The sequence below is a fragment of the Patella vulgata genome, chromosome 2, assembly GCF_932274485.2.
Source record: "Patella vulgata chromosome 2, xgPatVulg1.2, whole genome shotgun sequence".
NCBI classification, from domain to species: domain Eukaryota; kingdom Metazoa; phylum Mollusca; class Gastropoda; family Patellidae; genus Patella; species Patella vulgata.
The window spans coordinates 36,226,351-36,251,226 of NC_065880.2; the positions used below are offsets into that span (position 1 = coordinate 36,226,351).

Sequence of the window (24,876 nt, forward strand, 5' to 3'; positions counted from 1 at the left end):
AGTTAATTAATGTCTAATTGATAATTTAGATAACATTTCAGGCCTAAAGAAAGACTTGTAATAAGCAGATTTTGCTCTTGCATAATGCATGTTTAAACATACATTATGTAAGAGCTAAATCTGTCTATTTCAGGTCTTTCTTTAGGCCTGAAATGTTTTCTAAATTATTAATTAGACATTTATTAACATGACAAGACCATAATCAACTCTCAATGCCATCGGATGGCTCTGATTTTAATTAGATTGATTCAGTTTAGAAATGGAGAAGCGAGGCTAAGACTCAAATGACCAGTACGGTGGTTATGATCAGTGCAGACATCTTGTCAAAACAACAACCATATTAACTTAACTCAAAATAAAGTAATTTCATTGAAATTTTCAATATATTCATTTTGCATTATCTATTTTTGAAATATTATAGCGAGAAAGGCCAGTAACTTTATCTAAATCTTACATAATGCCCCTTTCTGAAAACAAAATTGAAATATCAATGATAGATAATTCCTCTGTTTGGATTCAGTCTAATCAAAAAGAGACTCATCAAAAATTTTAGTTATATTTATGATGTATCTGACTTGTTTATCTCTTCTATAGAGGATGCCAATTATTTTCAGTTCAACATATCTTTATGTAAATTCTGCAGGGAAATAGAGCTGGGCGATATCCTTGTAAACAGATATCGTGATATTTATAAGGTCCATGGTCTAATAGCCATGAATACTTGCGAAAAAATATTGGTCTATTAATTTCTGGTTTATTAATTATGTTATTTTATTTAAATTAAGAATATTTACATAAAGGAAGCACAAAAAACATTTTTAAAAAGTTTGTTCTTTCGGCAGTGCATGATTTTTATAACTGCAGGTACGATTGAATGCTATTGATTTACCATAGCAAACTCGTTTTGGGTTTTTTTTTTCATTCATTCATTCAAGCCATACCTTCTTGAAAATACATTATGCAATGCAAAAATACTAAATTATACTATAAAACATAAGTATTAAATCAAAAGAGGTCCATTGATTTAGTCAAATATTTTTTCCGGATCACCCACCGCCATGACATGTCAACCCTGAATGAACATTAGTTAGTATTATTTATATTTCTGCTTTATTAAAATTTATTTCAATCTTAAAATCAATGATTCTTTTGGAAGATCAAAGCATCTGTATAAACAATTCATCAAGAAATTGAATAGAAGCAGGGATAATTATAACGGTATTGGTCGGGTGGAAAAGAGAGCGAGAAGTCACGTGATGTAAACAAAGCTCTTGCATTTGGTAACTTTGTGGAATGAACACTCCAGAGTTTATAACAGTATTTATTGCTATTTATTTATCATTAAACAATAAAATATCGTTAATAAGATAAAAAGGAAGACATTTTTTCAATATTTATGTTAAATATCATCCAGAAAAATCAAAACTGCGATATATCGCAGTATGTTCAGTTTTTCGATATTTTTCTGAAGACAGTATTTTTGACAGTTTTTATTTCTGGGATGGTTTTATATCAAAAAACCGAAATATCACTCAGCTCTACAGGGAAATGAACCATTTTGGAACTCCTATTCTTTTTAGAGATTCAGCCTTAACAATATTCGAATTTGCCAAAAATTTAAAATCACTGAAATGACTAAGTAATTTTATAACTTATTTATTTATTTCAGTTGGTTATATATTAGGATTAGGTGATCGTCATGTACAGAATATACTAGTGGATTGTAATACAGCTGAATTAGTTCATATTGATCTAGGTAGGTTTATTATCACTTCATAAGCTTTAAATAGCATCGACGGGGCTAATGAAGATGGACATATGCCATACAGTGTGCTATGGGTGAAATTTTGCCCAGACAGTGGCACTAGGGCCTACTCTTATTGTCCCCCGCCTTTCGAAGAAAGCAGGGGACTATTAAAATGGGTTCGTCCGTCTGTCTGTCCGTCTGTCTGTCCGTCTGTCTGTCTGTCTGTCTGTCTGTCTGTCCGTCTGTCTGTCCGTCACACTTTTTGGGACACAATAACTCTCTTCCTAATTGAGCTAGAATGTTCAAACTTGGTGTATGTGTTTATTAGGTCAATGCCTTGATGGAGTTCGAAGATGAGCATTTTCCGCTTATGGTAAGCAGAGATAAGCAATTTGATTGGTTGATGCTTTGGGACACGATAACTCTCTTCCTAATTGGGCTAGAATGTTCAAACTTGGTGTATGTGTTGATTAGGTCAATGCCTTGATGGAGTTCGAAGATGAGCATTTTCCGCTTAGGGTAAGCAGAGATAAGCAATTTGATTGGTTGATGCTTTGGGACACGATAACTTTTAATTGAGCTAGAATGTTCAAACTTGGTGTATGTGTTTATTAGGTCAATGCCTTGATGGAGTTCGAAGATGAGCATTTTCCGCTTAGGGTAAGCAGAGATAAGCAATTTGATTGGTTGATACTTTGGGGCACGATAACTCTCTTCCTAATTGAGCTAGAATGTTCAAACTTGGTGTATGTGTTGATTAGGTCAATGCCTTGATGGAGTTCGAAGATGAGCATTTTCCGCTTAGGGTAAGCAGAGATAAGCAATTTGATTGGTTGATGCTTTGGGACACGATAACTTTAGTTCTAATTAAGTGAGATTGATGAAACTTGGTGTATAGTTTCATTACAGTAATACCTTGACTAAGTTTGATAATGAGCATTTTCTGCTCAGGGTAAGCAGGGCGATACGCAATTTGATTGGTCGAGACTTTGGAAAACAATAACTCTCCTACTTTGATTGTCCCCCGCCTTTCGAAGAAAGCAGGGAACTATTAAAATGGGTTCGTCCGTCTGTCTGTTTGTCTGTCTGTCCGTTCCGCTTATGGTAAGCAGAGATAAACAATTTGATTGGTTGATCTTCGAATTGAGTAAATGTTCATGCTTATTGTCCCCCGCCTTTCGAAGAAAGCAGGGAACTATTAAAATGGGTTCGTCCGTCTGTCTGTTTGTCTGTCCGTTCCGCTTAGGGTAAGCAGAGATAAACAATTTGATTGGTTGATGCTTTGGGACACTATAACTTTAGTTCTAATTAAGTAGATAAACAATTTGATTGGTTGATGGTTTGGGACACTATAACTTTAGTTCTAATTAAGTGAGAGTGATGAAACTTGGTGTATAGTTTCATTACAGTAATACCTTGACTAAGATCGATAATGAGCATTTTCTGCTCAGATTAAGCAGAGCGATAAGCAATTTGATTTGCTGAGACTTTGGAACACAATAACTCTCCTTCGAATTGAGTTAAAATGTTCAAAATTGGTGTGTATGCTTATTGTCCCCCGCCTTTCGAAGAAAGCAGGGGACTATTAAAATGGGTTCGTCCGTCGTCTGTTTGTCTGTCTGTCCGTCACACTCCTTCGAATTGAGTTAAAATGTTTTTCGGCGGGGGACATCAGCCTCACTGTTGGCTTGTTTAGAATTCCAACTGTCAAGGGTTTTTTGTCCCAATCAAATGGGGGGGGGGGGGGGGTTGGATGGCCGAATGGTTAGCACGTACATGCTGTATCATAAAGCCTGTCATTGAGTCAACTGGTGGCGTGGTTTCGAATCCTGGGTTGTACATGACAAGGAGTAGGGTCGCCTGTCCAACCTCATGGGTTTTCTCCGGGTCCTCTGGTTTCCTCCCACTGCTAAAGACCCCTACGCGCAAGCGAATTATTGAATTAAAATTAAACCATATGTTAGTCCCAAAATGACCTAGTTTGTGTCGAGTGGACGTTAAACCCCATTTCTCTCTCTCTCTCTCCCAATCAAATGACTAGACAGTGTTCCTTGACAGGCCCTCAGTCCTGCACCACTGGCAAGAGGAAACACACTGGGAGTGTACCCAAGACCTCCTGGTTAGCAAGCCAGCATCTTACTCTCTGAGCCACCACGACTCCTTAGTTTTACATAGCTAAAATTATTTTTGTGCTTTTGGTCAAACTTGTTTATAATAGTTATTTTTAAATCTAAAACACTTTTTTAACAGGTATTGCGTTTGAACAAGGAAAGATTTTACCAACACCAGAGACAGTATCATTTCGTTTAACTAGAGATATAGTAGATGGTATGGGACCAACTGGTGTAGAGGGTGTATTTAGACGGTAATTTTATTAAATTGGTTTTCAATATGTTGATATTTTAGCTTGAATTGATGAAAACTGGGCTGAATAACATTGCCTATTGTACTTGTAGCTTCAGCAGATTTTTATGAAGTTTTTTTTTATCTATATATTTAGCCCTTTAGTACTTGTACATGTACCAAGTGCTAAAGGGCTAATCGGAAAGCCACATTGATTCCTTCATCAACACAAGTATTTAAAACAACACAAGTATATATATGTAAATGAGGAAGAAATGGTAAAGAGTCAAATGATCTTTGATAATTTATGGATATGATATTTTCATTTTAAAAGTAAAGATTTGATTATTATTACCAATAAGTGAAAATTTTAGATTTTTATACCACCAACTTCTTGTGTCCACTGATCATGTCAAACATTTTGGTACTGGAATCCTTAAACTAATCACTGAGGTACAACTAATTATTAACATAAACCCTATCAAAACTCAGAGTGATATCAATTATTCACAAAATTATTGCCCATTAAAAACACTGAACAAATCAGTGTTTTAGATTTTTTTCAGAATTTCTGTGATTGGTTGATAAAACAAAACCTTACTAAAAAGTCAGTTATTGAGACAACTGTATGGACAACTTAGCTGTTGGTGTGTGTGTGTTTCATTCCTGATTACATATATATTCTAAGGATAGACGTATGGTACTTAAAATATTGATATCAATTGATGATATTTATTATTGTTTAATTTAGATGTTGTGAGAAGACAATGGAAGTTATGCATGATAATCAGGAATCATTGATGACAATAGTACAAGTACTGCTGTATGATCCGTTATATGCCTGGACATTGTCACCACAGAAAGCTCATGCTTTACAACTTCGGCAAAATCAAGATGCAGAAGATCTGAATGTTACAGCCAATAATATAGGAGATATAACAAGTAATAGTGATGATAGATCAGGTATATAATTTCTACTGGTATTTCAAAGTCCAAAATATAGTATTCATTATTTAAATTGTAGACTAATAACAGATAGAATTATTTTTTGTATTGTTTTTGAAGGCTAGAAGAATTATTATTTGTATTGTTTTTGAAGGCTAGAGAGTCCAGTCATTAGTCTGACAATAGTGTGATATGAGCCCCATCCAAGGCAGTCATTAGCTCCAAGATGATGTGATATGAGCCTCATTCAGTCGTTAGCTCAATGTTACTGTGATATGAACCCCATCCTGTCATTAGCTCGATCAAGTCCCATCCAGTCTTTAGCTCGATGATAATATGATCTTAGTCCAATCCAGTCACTATTCGTATGTAAATCTTCCAACCTAGATGTAAAAATTAGTTCGTATTTTGAAGTTATATTTGTATTTATGTGTGTTTTAGATGCAAGTCAAGAACAAGTAAATAAATTAGCGGAACGAGTCTTATTAAGATTACAACAGAAATTACAAGGTATAGAAGATAGTGTTCAACTAAGTGTTCTCGGACAGGTTAATTTACTTATTGAAGAAGCACGGGACCCTAAAAAACTCTGTCGTTTATTTCCTGGTTGGCAACCTCATCTGTGAAATAAAAACTCGATTATTTGTTATAAATAGAAGGGCTGTACCAAAATAATGAGAATTTTATAGATATCAAATTGTGTGAAAAAATCTAGTCGGATATAAAAACTGAATGTAATGAATATATTTGGTGTGAAAACCGTGAGACATTGCATAATGTGATGGAATTGTTGTAATTATATATCTTTAATAATGTCTGGATAACTCATCTAATTAGTAATCCAGTAACTTTATTCATAAAGATTCCAAATTGAAGGATGCTGTGCTTTTACATATTGTTATTATATGCTTTTAAGATATACTCCCTCGATCTTAATTAGGTCATCTTATACAGCCTTAAAACTAATTCTTAACTGAAACTTGTGGACTAGGAAAAATAGAATGATAGTCTGAATGGGATTAGTAAGCTGCAATAGATAAAATAAGAATTCCTTAAATGTCAGCCACAAGTTTGGCAGTCGTCTATTCGTGTGAAGCAGTCTATTAGTCAATTATCGAGGAAATGTACTGATGCCCAAAAGAAAGTATACACACTAAAAGTATGACTAAGTTTTGTTTAGATTAAAAACATTTGATAACGCATTACTGAGTTTGTTTCTTGCGTCCAAACTCAACATTTCTTAGCAAAATAAAAATGTGAAACAAATTGACATTCTACCCAAATACCGTATACCATGGAAAAACGACTTTGGTTCATGCAGCACAAAATGCACAGTGTATACTTTCTTTTGGACATTAGTATACATTATTAATGTCTTTCCAAATTAATTCATTTTCCCACTTATCACTTAATATGTGATATTGTTAATCATGTGTAAGGTTATATTAAAAGTGCTATTATAAAAAGCATTCAAATTTCTGTTGATTTTATTATTTACAGTAAACCTTGCATAAGTCGGATTTCGCTCAGCTCGGATAAAATCGTTTGGACCCTTTGATCCTGCACGATTTTCTTATTAAATTTCTAATCGTAAGTCGGATTTCCTAAGTCGGATCTTTGCTCAACTCAGATCAAAATGTTCAGTCCATTTGATCTAATTCCGGCTTTTTTCCTTTGCCTAAGTCAGATCGGCAGTATGTTCAAAACATGTTGTTAAAAATACGTCCCCCTCCGCCAAACGGCCTGGCTGACGCCGTTGAAAGAAATCCAAATACAGGGCAGCACACAAATTTGCGCAACTCGGCCATTATTAAGACGAAACGAAATTGGAATTTTTGAAAAAATTTGATTGTAATTGGGTTGGGCAAAGCAATAAATGACTCAAGTTTCTCAGCTTTTTAACGATTCTAATTTTTCCCCACCCCAGCTTACCTAAATTTTGTTTTGTTGTATATGGCCGACCACGTAAATCCGTACGCCGTTTAGCAGAAGGGGAAGCATTTTTAACAGCATGTAAGCAAGGTCTTATTTTCTCACTAAAATGTTACTTTACATTGTTCAGGTGACACATGACCGTTAAGCAGTAAAAAGTTGCCCATTAAAATTGACTGGGATACCCGATTTTTTTTCGAACTAGGTCTTCGGCTAACTCGGATCTTCGCGTAACTTGGATAAAATTGGTCAGTCCATTTAGATCCGACTTATGCGAAGTTAACTGTATAAATAAATGTGATCATTTTGTGGACTCTTGGTTAGTATATCCCAGTGTAGACCGGCTGTAAATACAGTATTCTCTAGTCATATGGATGTGATGGAAGACTGGGGTCCATCTGTGTACATGTTACCTTGCATGTAATAAATTTGATTAAGGGTAGGATGAACGCTCTAGATGTTAATACTCCATTCCTTTCCACTAAACTACTAAAAAGAGAGAAATGGGGTTTAACATCCTCTTGACACAAACTACCGTAGATAATTTTAGGAGCAACATGGTTCAATTTTATTTCAATAATTCGCTTGCATGCGTAGGGATCTTTTAGCAGTGGGAGAAAACCGGAGGACTCAGGAAAAACCCATGAGGTTGGCCAGACAATGCTATTCCTTGTCACTTACAAGCGGGGAATCGAAACCAAGAACATGACTCAATGACCTTATGATCCAACATGCACATGTTAACCATTTGGCCACCCAACTCACTTAAACAAAGGATGTTTATAAAGAATCATTAAGTATACACGGTGTTTGTTGACTCCATACACTGTTTTGATAATAGGTAGATGTGAAAACATGAGATTGAGGCTATCATGGATATAAAATTCCATCCTGTATCATGTTCTCTAGCTGTGAAAGTCAGAATAAGCAGATAACAGTCCAAATTACACTTAACTCCAAAACTTTTTTTAAAATCTATAAACTTAAAATAAATGCTTTATGAGGACTGACAAAGGGATACTAAAGAATTTTCACAAGTTTTATTTGATACATATTTTATTTTACTTGAAACACAATACACATAATTATATATTTCCATGGTTCTTAATGACACAAATTATATAGTTCACAATCATTTTGATATACTGTATATGTGAGAGAGAGAGAAATGGTGTTTAATGTCCACTCGACACAAACTAGGTCATTTCGGGACTAACATATTGTTTTTTAATTTTATTTCAATAATTCGCTTGCGCGTAGGGGTCTTTAGCAGTGGGAGGAAACCAGAGGACCCGGAGAAAACCCATGAGGTTGGACAGGCAACCCTACTCCTTGTCACGTACAACCCAGGATTCGAAACCACGCCACCAGTTGACTCAATGACAGGCTTTATGATACAGCATGTACGTGCTAACCATTCGGCCATCCAACCCCCCTCTGTATATGTAGCCTAGGACAATGTTTAAATTGTGCTTTTTATCAATAATGATACTCAAATATATATGATATTTTATGAGGGTTAGTATATACAAATCTTTCAAGTTAAAGGACAACACTAAAAATAAAATGATTACACATATATATTGATTGCTTCCCTAGTGTTACACAAACTTTAAAGAGACATTTGAAATTTCAACAAGAAAATAAATGTCATTAATTTCACATATTAAAAATAACCCTATACTCATCTAATTACTGAAATTCAAGGCGGTAATGAGTATGATTTGTACATCTTGAAACGGTTATATCTTAGGGATATAGACTATTTTGAGCACACCAGACATAACTAGATATTCAGATCTCAAAACTTCTAATGTCTCTTTAATGTGTAGTTAATTGATGTGGTATAAAAAAAACCTGTTGATTGACAAATGATATTTAATATTGAAAGTTTTTGAAATAAATCATTTATATAATTAGGAACTTTAATTAGATAAAATATTGTTATGTAATAAGTACATGTACAAGCCCAAATAAAGGTTAAACATACAATTAGACATTAATTAACTTATCTAGACCATAATCAACTCTCGATGTCATTGGTAGCCTGCAATATTTACTGGATTTGAATCAGATCTGCTGCTCAACGCTCATTGATGATTAAATCAAAAAATGATAATCGAGACTATGTTTTTTTATCGTACCGACTTAAGTAATGATGATCGAGGCTAGGCCTCAAATTCAATCCCTAAATTCTCGGTTCACACTACATTATAGAGTTTTAAGATAATACAAACAAAAGTATATCAATTAAAAAATATATATATATATATATATCCAAAATCTTTGCAAATCAATCAATTGTATAATGGAAATCATGTATTTATTGGTCCATTGATGATCAAATCAAAAATTTAGGGATTAAGGTTAATTACTAAAGAAATGAAATTAGTTTTAAAGTCTTTCTTTTCTAGAAGACTTACCCACATTATTTAGAGTGCTAAAAGGGAAATTTGGCCTAGAAAGTGGCGTTGTGGTCTACCCTTCAATGCATTCCAACTGTTCATTTTATGTACACGCCGATCTGTACACAGCACTTTGGTTTTCGTCCCATTCTGATGGCCAGATTATTATTATTATTATTACAGCATATTTATAGTGCACCCTTTCATATAACATGTTCAGGGGCACTTTACAAAGTGACAATGTAAATCACACATAAACAACAAGATTATGGGCATGTTAACGATTGTATACAGAGTCAGTTAAAAGCCTGATTAAATAAATGTGTTTTAAGTTGTTTTTTAAAAGAATATAGAGATGTACAACATCTTAAACTAAATGGTAGATTATTCCATAAAACAGGTGCTTGATAACTAAAAGAGCGCTGACCATAAGAGACTAGTTGAACAGTTTTGGGCTTTAAAAGTAGTTTATCTGATGTACGTAATGTTCGGCCAGGTGTATAAAGTTCTAAAAGATCTGAGAGGTAAACAGGAGCTAAATTATTTAAACATTTAAAAGTAAGTAATAAAATCTTAAAATCAATTCGATATTTAACAGGTAACCAGTGTAAATAATTTTTTTTTCTTTGCCAAAAAGTTAATAGCTAAAAAAATGCACCTGCGAAGTGCCACAATTCGTTTCCACATAGAAAGATTTTATAGTATTGCTGGGAAATAGAAACTACTTTTATGGGTTGACCTGCAACCTATATTTCATCAAACATACTGCTGTACAGTAAAATTACCATCTCCCCACATTGCTGAATTTTACTGAGGTCTATAGAGAGTTTGTTTCTGAAGAAAAAAAGAACACTTCAGGAATATGGCACTTTGCAAGAATATTGAATCCACAGTCAATAACAGTAACTGACACAACTGTCTATCATTTTCACACTCAACAATCTTCTCTAAGATATAAATTCATACAAAAGATGTTAGTGTCTAGGTTTGAACTTTAAGTCTATAGGATGTGATGGTGTAGCGAAGGTATGATATTCTACATCCGGATGTTTAATTCCTGGTGCTAAGGTCACTTCAAGATTCTGAACAATCTATATAAAAATAAATTAAAAAATTCATTAGATTTGAAAATCAGGTATCAATAATTTGATTGTAAGTCCATCAGCTGCAACATTGTCACTGTCATGAGTGTCAACTTCAACCATAAACCTGGTTTAAAACTGGACATTGCCAGATATTATGGCTGCATTCAGCAATGCAATTTACCATGGAGACAGAAGCTGATGTTAGCTCTCAAGGTCCCTCAAGCATGTGGCAATTGTAGGTTTTCATTGTATTCCAATCAAAATACATGTTACAAGAGCAATTTGTAGATGTCAGATCCACTGGTCTAGTTAATCGAGGTAACTATCATTTTCCGCAAGAACTTGGGTGTTATGTCATTCCTTGGGGTTAAATGTAAATTGGATATTAACTATGAACTGAAATATGATGAATTTCATAATAATATATAGGCCTAATCATCAAAAATTTTCATCATGTTTAAATAAAACTTTTTGAATGTCCAAATTCAATTAAGAAGGAACCCCTGCAATTAGCAATCAAAACATTCTGAATTTTTTCAGATTTTCGTTTTCAACAATCAATGTTTCATATTGTATTTGGACATACACACAATTTAGGAAGAGTCTCTATTCAGCTACTTCAAACAACTAGAACTGTTCTTTCACTAACCTTAGTAACAGCTAAGTAAATCTCCATCTCTGCAAATCTCCTACCTGGACAATTTCTCACACCAAAACCAAACGGTAGCATAGCCATTGTTGGTATGTCATTCACACGTTTTCCTGATTTATCTCTCAGCCATCTTTCTGGCATGTATTTAAAAGGCTGGTTAATAACATCTTCATCTAACACGGCACGTCGGTTATTGGTTAAGATAACAGTCTATTAAATTAAAAAAAAATTAATAAAATTTCTTTCAAATACTTAACTCGCAGAAAAGGTTACTTCTTAAAAAAAAGATAGGGTTGCCAGGCAACGAAACAAATGCCCACATCAGAGTTGTTGAATATTTTTACTTTTGTCAGTAATGAAACATTTATAATACACTAAAATCTGATTAAGAGTAACATATCATTAAGTAATTATCAGAAAATCATTAGAATTTGTTTGGCCCATGCTAACGTTTAGTATACAACAATTTAATATCATGGATTTAGCTGTTCAAGTTATCAAAAATCATTGAAAATCAATATACATGTACTTGTTCGTCTCAAGATCTTAAACTCTGGGTATCAATCTAAAGTCAATCGAAACGATTATATATAGGCGTAAACAGGGTGTGTAAATTTAAAGTCAATCGGAAATTAATTTTAGCCTCTAGAGCGTCCACAAGATTTTTCAAAGTGATCAAGGGCCATAACTCTGGCAGTAATTATCAGAAATTGGTGAAAATCAATAGGCTTCTTCGTCTCATGACCTTAACGCTATGTATAAATTTATTGTCAATCGGATATTAACTGGCCTAACGGACGGAGGAGAGACAACAATATACAAGCACATTTTAATGTGGGCGTATAAAAATGAGCAAACATTCGACACCAATACACAAGAGGTCATCTTTAGATTTAGAAATCAAATGAAATGGGATTTAACATCTTACTTCTTTGCACCAACCAGACTAATGAAAACGGGCATTTGCCATGCATTGTGCTATTGTTATATTCCTGGGAAAGAGATGTTTACGCCTATCTTCCATCGAATTCCAACTATTAAGGCTTCTTTTACATGCATGACATTACATCTGAATGACTAGACACTTGTTTCCTGCATCATTGACAAGGGCAAGGAAACCAGACAAAAAAATCAATAGGAACTTTCTTGGCCAAATCCGGGATTAAATAAAGCATTCTCAGACTTAGGTTAAGAATTTACTCAACTTTCAATCGCTGTTTTTACACACCCACATGTGTTTGTCTGTCCGGACGTCCGGCCACAATTTGTTTGTGCACACTCTACAGGTAACAATTCTTATCCGATTTTGACAAAATCGGACCATAACTAGCTAGAGGTCACAATTTTCATCTGATTTGGATGAAACTTGATATGCATGTTTATAACCCAACGATCTTGGTTCCTTTGAATATTCGCGCATATCGGATTGTCACTTCCTGAATTATAGCCCGATTGTATTGAACATCGCGTTTTTAGCTTGTGGTCCTCCTAGGTCACAATTATTATCTGATTTAAAAAATAAATTGAATATATCAACGCTACACTGTAATGTTGGTTGAGTTCGAATTTCGTAAAAATATGGTATATCAATGTTGTGGTCCCTCTAGAGGTCACAATTTTTATCCGATTTAAAAACACGTTTAAATATATCACCATTACAGCCATTGATGGCTGAGTTCGAATTTCGGGAAAATCGGAACAAAACTGCTGGACAAAATGGCCGCCCATCGTACGTAAATAGTGTAACCAGCGGCTGCCAGACAGGATACGTCCACATTTTGCAAGAGATGGATAGAGAACAAGGTAAACAAAAGGCGATTTTTCGAACAATCAAGGGCCATAATTCAGGAAGTTACGATCCAATATGTGTGAATATCGACAGGAACATTTTCATGTGGACGTATAAAAATATGGTGTATCAAAGTTGTGGATCCTCAAGAGGCCACAATTTTGATGCGATTTTGATGAAACTTGAAATGTATGTTTATAACCCAAACATCTTGATTCCTGTCGATATTCATGCATATCAGACTTTAATCGTGTTGTTTAGCTTATGGATTCTCTAGAGGTCACAATTATTATCCGATTTAAAATCTGTTTAAATATATCACCATGCCACCATAATGAAGGTTGAATTCGAATTTCAGGTAAACCAAAAAATAAACTGCCTGACTAAATGGCCGCTCTGACCCTGTACGCAAATTGTGTAAAAATATGTAATACAAGGATTGTTGACCCTCTAGAGGTCACATTTTTTATTCGATTTTAATGTAACTTAAAATATATCTTTATTAATCAAAGGGTTTATAAAGCGCTATATTTTAGTTAAAATAAGGTGAAGAATTTTGAGTAAATTACTGTTTTGTGAACTCAGGGCCAGGGACATCCTGATTAGCGAGCCAGTGTCATACTCACTGAGTCACTGTAACAGTGTAACTCCTATATATCTTAGTATGTTGGATGGGAAGTAAATGTAAAATACAAAGTTTTATAAATACAGGTTGTTTGGTTTGTGATTTTAGTCAGCACAATAATTTGGTCAGTTTGAGATTAAAATATGTTGTTTTTTTGTGTGTCTGTGTGCAATGTTTACTCCCCCCCTTTAAGGTATTCTCTGATTTGGATATGAAGTCCTATTTGGATGTTGTTAAAGAAATTGGCAGTATTAGTTTGTATAACCTACCCCTTTTGGAATATTGTAACCACTGAGAATGATGTCATGGTCTAAAACCCTTGATGTGCCACAGACTGTTGGAAAAGTTAACCTATTAAAAATAAATTTGAAAGCATAAATCTATCTGCAGAAAGTAATCCTTGTCTCTTGATCGAGTGTTTCTAAAGTTTATACAATGGCATGCCATAATAGTGTTTTACATTACTTAAAATACAGACGTGACCTCATCTTTTTACACTGGCGTACCTTTATTTCAAATAATGTACTAGCAACGTGCCAATCGTACATTATTTATACTAGATGATTTCAGTGAAATGCATGTTGCAAGATAGTGTCTTTATTTTAAATTGTTTAATGGTCTTGGGCAAAACATTACATATTATACTCTTCAAAAAAGTAGGGGATATTGAGAGGCAAATACCTATGCAGGTTGTGATATGATAAATAGTCATGGACACTTGACATGCTTTGAGAGTATGTTCACAGATGAAGAACTTAACGCCCAAACAGAACCACTGAGCTGCACATGCGACACGCAATAGCACAATACACGTGGGGGGGGGGGGAGGGGGGCCAGTCAAATTTGACACTTCAAGGAAGGGTTCATAAAAATTGCCGCTTGCTGGTTTATCCTATCCATGTTTGCTTTCCTATCGGTTCTTGCATAAGATTTACTGTTTAGCGTATGTTTGCTTTAGTGTGTTACGTTTAATTTGATCGGAAGACCTGTTCATCAAGGTCAATGTCAACTGACAACACTGCCAGAATTTGCCGTGGCACTGCAAGAGGATTGGGTCAGATTGCCCCAAATCGTGAATGGACGGTTGATTAGGAGCATGCCACGACGAACTGTCTGAGGATTGGTGGAGCAATTACTCATTATTAAGGCAAAAAAACAAAAACGTCCATTTTCACTTTTGACAGTGTATCTCTTTGAGAGTGAAATGGGGCCGTCAGATAAGTCGCCCATATGAACTGGTTATGTTCATATGTAGGCAATTGGCCTGTTTTTAACATACACTGGTTACCTCTAATAAAAACAGCAGTGCATTTCTCCAGTTTGTATTGTTTCTGAATATCCCCTACTTTTTTGGAAACAAGTCAGATTTATCAAATAAAACACTGCTATACCAGTATGTTATCTGATGAGCTTCCTAGATGGGCGAAAAAGTTATTAAACCAGTGTTGAAATCAGCTTGTGTTAGGATACCTTTAATCTTTTACCGTGAACAAAGGAGGGCAGCTGTTGTGCTAATATTTTCAGAGATATATATGTATATAGAATAATTACCTGAATGTTTCCTTAAGGCAAGATTGTAAATAAGACATCTTATTAATGTGTTCAGCTTTAATTTCTCTCTCTGTACCCAGAATATTTTTAATTTCTTCATATAATCTATCCTGTTTATCTTTATTATTAGCTAAATGATACAAATTCCATCCCAGATTTTTAGCTGTCTGCAATATGAACAATTTAGTATTAACATGATCTGCATACAGTTAAAGAGATCTATTATTGAAAAGATAGCATATATTTATGTTAGTGGGAGCCATGGTATCTCAGTGAGCAAGGTGCTGGCTTAATATTGTGGTTGAGAAAGTTCCTCATGATTTTCCGGACTGATTTCCCCTTGGCAAGAAACAGTGTCTAGTCATTTGGATTGGGGAAAACATTGTGGTTCCTCTGTACTGGTTTGCTGTGCATGTAAAGAATCCCTGGCAGTTGGACTTTGATGAAGTCCATGTGCAGATAAACCGCTGTATGATGGGATATAAAAATACATTTTAAGTTTTGTCAAAATCGGTTAAAAATTGTAACCTCTAGACATCTTTGGGTTATAAACATACATTCAAAATCGGATAACAATATTGTAACCTCTGAGTATCTACAAGCTAAAAACATGATTTTTCGAACAATGAGGGGCTATAATCCATGAAGTTACTGTCCGATCAAAAGGACCCAAGATCTTTGCGATATAAACCTATATTTCAAGTTTCATCGAAATCGGATAAAAATTGCGACCTGTAGAGTGTCCACACGTACACATACAGGCGACGACAATATATGTCCACATTTAAATGTGGGTGTATAAAAATGTAGAAATATACTACAAGTGGATGTGATATATTTAATATACCAAATAAACCTACCGAGTCTGTTCCTCCATTGAATAGATCTAACGTTATTGCGACTATCTGTGGTATAGTTAGTCGCTTTTCTTTTATCAACGATAGCAAGAAATTTGGTTCATTTGGATCTAATGTTCCGTCTTTTTTCTTTTTTTCAAGTTCAGCTAAAGCATTTTTAACATAAATCAATCCTTCACTGAAAATAAGTTTTAAAATAATAATTAGAGAGATCACTCAAGTGAAAAATTTAGAATTACTACCATATAAACAATCTCTGTGAATTCAAAAACAATTTGACAGGATCTTTAGTGTGCAGGTGACGACAATATACATTCACATTGAATTTAGACGAAATAACCAGCGGCTGCCAGGCAGGATACACCCACATTTTGCAAGAAATGGATAGAGTACAAGCTAAACAAAGATAGGTTGCCAGGCAACGAAACATACGCCCACAGCAGCTAAATCGTTCGGGCAGTCAACAAGAGTTGTCGCATATTTTTACTTTTTTCGGTAATGAACCATTTATAATACATTAAAATCTGATTAAGAGTAACAACTCATTAAGTAATTATCAGAAAACCATTAGAATTTGTTTGGTTTTTATAAAGTTCTGCCCCATGCTAACGTTTAGTATACAAAACTTTTAACATCATGGATTTAGCTGTTCAAGTCATAAAAATTCATTGAAAATCAATATACCTTTTCATCTCATGACCTTAAACTCTGTGTATCAATCTGAAGTCAATCGGATGATAATTTTAGCCTTAAGAGTGTCACAAGATTTTTCAAAGAGATCAAGGGCCATAACTTTGGCAGTAATTATCTGATATCGCAGAAAATCAATAGGCTTCTTTGGCTCATGACCTTAAACACTGTGTATAAATTTAAAGTCAATCGAATATTAACTTTGGCCTCTAGAGCGTCAACAAGATATTTTGAAGTGATCAAGGGCCATAACTCTGGCAGTATTTATCGGATATTGCTGAAAATCAATAGGATTCTTCGTCTTATGACCTTAAACACTGCGTATAAATTTAAAGTCAATTGGATATTAACTTTGACCTCTAGGGCGTCCACAAGATGTTTTGAAGTGATCAAGGGCCATAACTCTGGCAGTAATTATTGGAAATCGCTGAAAATCAATAGGCCTCTTCATCTCATGACCTTAAACACTGTGTATAAATTTAAAGTTAATCGGATATTAACTTTAGCCTCTAGAGCGACCACAAGCAATTGTGGACTACGGACGGTCGGGGGTGACAACAATATACGACCACATTTCAATGTGGGCGTATAAAAAGCGATTTTTGGTACAATCAGGGGCCATAATTCAAGAAGTTACGATCCGATATGCGCCAATATCGAAAGGAACCAAGATCTTTGGGTTATAAACTTACATTTCGAGTTTCATCAAAATCAAAAGAAAATTGTCACCTCTATAGGGTCCACAACCTTGATATACCATATTTTTACGCTATTTGAGTACGAGGGGCGGCCATTTTGTCTGTCAGTTTTGGTCAGATTTTCACGAAATTCGAACCCAACCATCGTTGTTAGGGTGTAAAAGTGATATATTCAAATGGGTTTTTTTTTAAATCGGATAATAATTGTGACCTCTAGAGGGACCTCAAGCTAAAAATGTGATTTTTCGTACAATCAGGGGCCATAATTCAGGAAGTTACAATCCGATATTCTTTGTGTTATAAACTTAAATTTCAAGTTTCATCAAAATCAGAAGAAAATTGTGACCTCTAGAGGGTCCACAACATCCATATACCTTATTTTTTACGCCATTTGAGTACGAGGGGCATCCATTTTGTTTGTCAATTTTGGTCCAATTTTTACGAAATTCGAACTCAACCATCCTTAGGGTGTAACAGTGATATATTCAAACGTTTTTTAAAATTGGATAAAAACTATGACCTCTATAGAGTCCACAAGCTAAAAACGTGATTTTTCGTACAATCAGGGGCCATAATTCAGGAAGTTACGATCCGATATGTGCGAATATCGAAAGGAACCGAGATGTTTTGAGGATAAACCTATATTTCAAGTTTCATCAAAATCGGATAAGAATTGTGACCTGTAGAGAGTCCACAAACAATTGTGGACGGACGGACGTCCAGACATACGGACGTCCAGAGGGACAGGGGCGACGACAACTATATGTCCACATGAAAATGTGGGCATAAAATAAAAATTGCATAAACATTACAATTATTGTTAACTTACTGATACATTCCATTAATTGCAGCCTCGTACATCCGATACATTTTTGTAGGATAGAAGTTATAAAGAGGTAATTTTCCTGTCGATCTATGAGTAAGATAGAAAACATCAATGACATTTTGGATAATTTTGGCTGTAGCTGCTCCTCTTTCTGTTGATGGATCTTCAAAACATCCCAGTCTGTTATTAAAACACACAACACCAATAGCTGTTGTAAAATGAATTTATAAATTCTATAGAAATGGAAGTAAGATTTCTTTTTATTATTAATAAACTCCTAGTCATTTTGTAAATCGATATCTGAAACAAACGCCTAATACAATCAACTTAGAAACAAACTGTGTGCTATTTTCACAGATTTAAACATCCTGCATCCTTGCATACCAAAAACTAAGTCAAATTTGTTTCCATGGAAACACAGAAATGATTAAATCTGATAAACTTATAATTAGCAAACGACAGATCTAATATAACAATACACAACTATTAGTTCTTATTGGTACTTACATTCACATGCATATTTAAAAAAATGTGTCCTTAATTCCAAAGCTGAAAAATCATTACTTCTTAAAATCTGTACAAATTGATCTGCCACAGTATTTTGAACAGGTAGATAATATGTAGCAGAAGTGGGCTTAGACATTTTGGTCTGGATAGCACTTCGTACCTTAAACCATTCTTGTCCATTTCTATATATCAAAAAATAAATAAAATAGTCCAGGTAATATATTATTTTTAATTACATATAGCTTTTTTACCTGCCTGCGTTGCAAAGGTTTATCTCCATTTTCATAAGATCCATAATAATGCCATAATCGTGAATTGTCAATGTCATCATTAAATACTGCAGCATTAAACCCTGGTTATTATGAAGCTATTTTAAATTTGCTTTCTTTCCGTGTCAATGGGGGGGGGTGGGTTGATGGCTGAATGGTTAGCGTGCGCGCGCTGTATCATAAATTCTGTCATTGAGTCGACTGGCGTGGTTTCGAATCCCTGGTTGTACGTGGCAAGGAGTAGGGTCGCCTGTCCAACCTCGTGGGTTTTCTCCGGGGCCTCCGGTTTCTTCCCACTGCTAAAGACCCCTACGCGCAGGCAAATTATGTAAATAAAATTAAAACCATATGTTAGTCCCGAAATGACCTAGTTTGTGTCGAGTGAACGTTAAACCCCATTTCTCTCTCTCTCTCTCTCTGTCTCAACAAACATATTGTGCAAAGTGGATATTGCAAAACTGACCTCTATCATGTTCACAATCTTTTTGGACATGTAATATCAACAGGGTTCACCCTCTCCAACCCGCAATTCTTCACACCTAATTTGAAATCAACATGGTTCACAGTCCTAATAGTAATGCTTCACACCAAAACTTGAAAAAAATCCATTAAAACTGCAGTAGTCTCTATCACATTCACAATGTTTGCATAACTCATGCTGAATATCGATAGGGTCCATATCCTCACTGTAGCCTCTATCATGTTCAGATGGTTTATGGAAAAGGCAAGTATCTCCAGAAAGAAAGGTTGCAGAGCGCTGAAATTTGATTGTTTTTGTCCTCACACCAAATTTGAAAATATTATGTGGCCTCTATCACGTTCACAAGCTTTTAGCTACGGTACTTTATGATCACTTTATAAAAAGTATAAGACAATTATACAAACAGATTCATTAAAAAAATTATCACATACATTCAATACCAAACTTTGTTTAAGAATGCTCATTTTTCCTTGGGTTAGCGGTTTACATAAAAATAATTATTCCATAATGTATTTCACATTATTTAATATTTTGAATAATTTAATTAAGAAGACCTACTTACAAAATAGCCAATGTTGGTGACACTTTTGATTGATTCCTCTCAAAGTACTTAGCTAACAGTGGAAATGTTCGCCTTACTGGATATTTGGAATCATTCTTAAAAACAGTTGTCATATCGTCAACATCTGACACCAACACTGCCCAGGACCCAAGCTGAAGCCTGACAATCTTTCCATATTTGTCATGAAACGAGTCAAATAGCTTGTGTAAAGTTTCAATTCTATACTTGGCTGAAATAAATTAACAGGTATTGTAAAATTTAAACAATAATAAATTGTTTTTCACTAATGATATAATTCAAGAAAGTAGATGGAAGTGTTTCAATTGATGCTATTTGAGGTATATACAAGAACATTAATACAACCTATGTAGAAGATAGGACGCCTCTTAGGCAATGAAACAAACACCCTGAGAGGTATTGTGATTTAGGTATATAAGAAGAAAAATCTTTTCATTGAACTTGAGTGCTCACAGGAATCTAAAATAAATTGGGCAATAATTCTAGAATTAATTATTGGAAATTCTTTTCTTTCGACAGGCTTTATTTGTTGCAAAATCCAATAACTTTCACTAATCTGAATATATAAGCAGATAACCTGTTTTCATTACTGCATGCATAAGATTCTATACACAGTGAACAAAAACAATGTGAAATTTCATGGACTTCACTATTTCACTATTTTGAACTGATAACTATGGTTGCTAGAACGTGTACATAGTTTTGAGCAAGGGCATTTACTTTGATATAATTAACTTGAGATTGTTGATATTTAATATATCACTTAAAGGGGCATTATGGGAGATTAGATAAAGAGTTGACAGTTCTCGCTATAATAATTAAAATATAAATAACGTAAATTGAATATGCTGAAAATTTCAGTCAAATTGCTCCACTCTGAACCGAGATATTAGCTTTTGAATTTTAGGCTAGCCTGGATCATCATTACTAAAGTCGGTACGATAAAAAATCAAAGTCTCGATTATCCATTTTTACGTTTTAATTATTTTTAATAAAAAGTATTCCAATCTGCTAGATATCACAGGCTTGCGATAGCATTGAGAGTTGATTATGATCTGGGTAAGTTAATTAATGTCTAAGTAACAATTTAGCTAACATTTCAGGCCTAAAGAAAGACCTGCACTAGGCAGATTTAGATCTTGCATAAAATATGTTTAATCTGAACAATGTACATAAATTTCAAGCAGATTGAACAATAAGGGCAATGACTCTTCGAATTTACCACAAATTGTAAATATTTGATAGGTTTCTCTTCATCTCACTCATTTAAACTCTATAATATGATCTGCAGATAGATAGTCTATACTGTTTTCATATCAATGTGACTGTATAAAGATCAAGGGAATAAATCAGTATTGTTAAGATATTTTAAAAAGATCAATGAGTGTTAAACAGAAGTATATTTAAGGGATTATTGGGACTTTAAAATTGGATCAACTGTGAGTACAATATATATATCAACTACAAATCTGTTGCAAAAGCTATAGAAATCTTGGCTAGCTGTATAACTGTACTACTTACTAAAAGGATAAAACATAAAACGACTTCCAATTTTACTCCATGACTGAATGCCTTTTGGACCAGGAACGTCTTCAAATGGTTTCCCAGAAACATTAATGTTTTCATTTGTGTCTATTTCCTTAGAAGCAGCAGTAGCAGTTGTTCTTTTTCTTGCCAGTGACAGAAACGGAGATCTAAGATCTCTTGACCTGACACAGATAATTCTTTGGCTCAACATCGTTAGTTGTTTTTTTATATCCCTACTGATACTAATAGGAAGCTGAAATTAATTTTAGGTAAATATATTATAACACAATTAGGTCAAGGTTGATAAAACAATGAAATGGGGTTTAGATCCTATTTTTCTGTACCAATAGAGCTAATGAAGACAGGCATCAGATATCAGATTTCAACTGTCCAGGGTTCCATTCGGGGCCGATTTTTGGCACATTTAGACATTTTGCCTGGCCACAAGCGCTACTGCTTACTCGAATCTTGTTTTGAATTCTTACTATCAAGGGATCTTTTACATGCATGCCAATGTGTATACAGGGCTTCGGTTTTTGCCCCATTCAAACTACTAGACGCTGTGCTTTGCATGGCCCAGCCATTCTGCAATACCGACAAGGGAAATCCATGCTTCAAAATGCCCCGAACCTCCTAGTTAGTGAGTCAGCAACGTAATCACTGAGCCACCACGGCCCACAACATAATTCAGAGTAAAATGAGCTGCTGTCCTGGTCCCAACTGTTATCATTTTTTATCTGTAGTTGTTTATATAATTATATATGTAACTGTTGCTGTTACTAGGCAAAAAGACCAACAACTACCCGCCTACTTAATCAGAAAATTTAACTGCCGCAAACTCGTTTTCCTGCTATTTCAGCCCTTCATCTCAATAGGGTGCCCTGTGCAGCGAAAATTTTCGCTACAGAAAGTTGAACTCGAAACACCGAATGTGCACGCTTTAGTGGCTTTTCTCAAAGTGATTTCTGGCTAATCACGCAGTGAAAATGGTACTCAGAGCTAGAGTCTGAGTCTATAAATAGCCATCGCATGTGCAATTCTGTAGACATCTATCAACTATACAGCCGTAAAAAAACTAATGTTGATGATTCTGAATAGCAGTAATATTTAGCCTTTTGGTTATTAGCAGCATTAAAATTAATTACATTCGTTTTATTTTTTAAATTGCTTTATCATTAACTGTACCGTTGTTTTAGTACAAATAATATCTCTGAAACACTTGGGTTAGGCAAGAACATGATACTAGCAGTAGTTTCATTTTACTTTTACAAGGTTCTTAAAACAATTGTTGAGTTGCGTGTTTCTAAATTCAATTCCTTGTTCCAGATTTCTGTTACGTTTCGTAAAAAGGTAGTCTTTATTATCCCAGTCTGGTTAAGCAAGACTAATTCTAAATAAAGGCACGTAACCTATTTTTTACTTAAAAGTGCCCGGATGTTATGGCCGACACTCGTAACCACTTTTCAGTCTGTTATTTATGGATGGTTAAATGATCATAGCTTATTAAGTACAACATGACCGATTATTTAGTGACAATTAAGGCGTGGTATATATATATAAATATTGTGGTGTAATTGTCCAGATATTTGGAGATATTTATTTATGGCCGGGCACCCTACCCTTGAATACAGCAACTTCAATGTGGTCCAATTAGAGCCTACCTTAGGTGGCTAACCCGAATTACAAACAAACAACCAATCGTCACGGGGTAGGCTATGGGGGTCCAGCCCTCCTGGAGAATATTTTGAAACAAAAAACATGTCTAACTCTCGCAAATGCGTTTTTCGACTATTCTAGCCTATGAGTTAAGCAACTCCAAAGTTGTCCAAAGGTTTTGTAACCGAAATCCCACTCATTGCCAAGCCGAATTCCAACCATTCAATAAGATTGCTGTTGCAGCTGCATTCACAAATAATAATCGATGCCCGAAAATGTCGCACAAAGTAGAGTGACTCCAGAAAAATGTTTTAATCCATAGTCAATTCAGTACAAATTCGTGGTGTTCAATTAAAAGACAGGCACTTTATTTTGCCAACTGGTTGAAATAATAATTTTTTGTTTTCACTTTACCCGTCTGCTTGAAAAGTCAGATGGCCCGAAAGTTAGGGAGGCAGCTGCCCATTGGCCCCCCCTGGATCGTACGCCTATATGATCTCATATTACCTAGCTTCTATTAAACATACATTATAGCTAAATCTTTTTACAATGTTGGTTTATTTATATGGCTTGTTAATGTTAAAAAAATTTGCCCACACTTACGTTTTTTCCAAACCACCATCGGCAAATAAATTGTCAACAACAGATAATAATTTCAAGTCCGAAAGAACTATCTGAAACGAACACAATTTGGCTACCTATTTGCCTAGTTGAACTGCCCAAGACTGAAGCCACTAAGGAGCAGATCTAGAGATAAAGAGGGGAGTGGGGGCGGGGGAAAATAAAAAAACAACACTTTTTATGAGAAAAGTGTCACGGTCGTGTGCTTTATCCTTTATCATCAAACTTGGCTGTGACATACAGGGGCGCAATGGCCATGGGTCTCCCTGACTAGAGTCGCTTGTCAGCAAATCAGGCTGTCCAAATTTAGACAGAATATTGGACAAACTTTGGTTTGATTCACTGCAAAAGTTGACTGGGATCCCACTATCCCATCAAACTGCCAACTTAAGTGCAATTTACAGCGATTTGTAGGAGCCTAGGGAATCCGGACCCCTGCTTGTTTCGATCGTTGCACTGATTTCAAATCTGTAGATATTTGTTCTTAACTAAACATTGAGTGCCCAATTGTTATGTGGTTAAACCTGCCCCGACTATTTGGTACAGCGGTGTACATTGAACAATTACGGTCAAGTGGATTAAAATGTGTTTTTTTTTAAAAAAGTTAAAGATTAATTGAATTGAATCTGATACACAATAACAACGATGTCTTCAAACAATACAATAAAGTAAAGAGATCTTCTAATAAAAACATTTGATATGGCAGGAGGACAACCATGTATGTGAAAAAACTGGTTCAATGTGCCCCGGTCTCCTATTGTATGCCTAGGCCTACCTAATTTGGAGACGATGATGGTATCATGCATTGTCAACTGTCGAATTTGCTTAACAGGAACCTGGCAAACCCCCTCCTGCAAAAATTCATGGATTCGCCCTTGCAGCTGCTCGCCAACAAAACAACTCAGCTGGGCCATTTCTATTTTTTAAACTTTAAAGTATGCACCCAGTCACCTGGCTTCGTTCTGCCCACAGAAAACCAGACAGTGACGCACTCGGCACACCTCGGCAGATACCGTTACTCTACATCTAGATGTTGGTACTTGAATTTGCTGAGGTTTACCGAGTATAGGGGCGTAATATTGTATTCGCC

The 24,876-nt window shown here is 35.0% G+C and overlaps 2 protein-coding genes across 4 annotated transcripts in view; one reads left to right on the top strand and one right to left on the bottom strand.

Moving 5' to 3' along the window:
- LOC126810975 (serine-protein kinase ATM) overlaps positions 1 to 8,169 on the top strand; it is a 50,727-nt gene extending 42,558 nt beyond the window's left edge. Inside the window, exons 56-59 of the mRNA XM_050536428.2 lie at positions 1,670 to 1,756; positions 3,998 to 4,112; positions 4,842 to 5,053; positions 5,477 to 8,169. Of these exons, the coding sequence (XP_050392385.1) occupies positions 1,670 to 1,756; positions 3,998 to 4,112; positions 4,842 to 5,053; positions 5,477 to 5,661 (599 nt within the window). The 3' untranslated portion in view covers positions 5,662 to 8,169. The remainder of the gene's footprint in view (positions 1 to 1,669; positions 1,757 to 3,997; positions 4,113 to 4,841; positions 5,054 to 5,476) is intronic.
- LOC126810983 (cytochrome P450 27C1) lies at positions 7,993 to 24,876 on the bottom strand. Of its 3 annotated transcripts, none has more exons than XM_050536441.1 (10): positions 24,738 to 24,876; positions 21,504 to 21,762; positions 19,965 to 20,193; positions 18,653 to 18,834; positions 18,149 to 18,353; positions 15,935 to 16,109; positions 15,075 to 15,241; positions 13,793 to 13,874; positions 11,107 to 11,319; positions 7,993 to 10,463 (listed from the first exon to the last, which is right to left on the bottom strand). In XM_050536441.1, the coding sequence occupies exons 2-10, from the start codon at positions 21,718 to 21,720 to the stop codon at positions 10,347 to 10,349; spliced, it is 1,587 nt and encodes a 528-aa protein (XP_050392398.1). In that variant the 5' UTR covers positions 21,721 to 21,762; positions 24,738 to 24,876; the 3' UTR covers positions 7,993 to 10,346. The 3 variants fall into 3 exon arrangements, with proteins under 3 accessions (XP_050392398.1, XP_050392397.1, XP_050392399.1); XM_050536440.2 differs by having other exon boundaries at positions 24,562 to 24,778; XM_050536442.2 differs by lacking the exons at positions 19,965 to 20,193; positions 21,504 to 21,762; positions 24,738 to 24,876 and adding an exon at positions 19,385 to 19,893.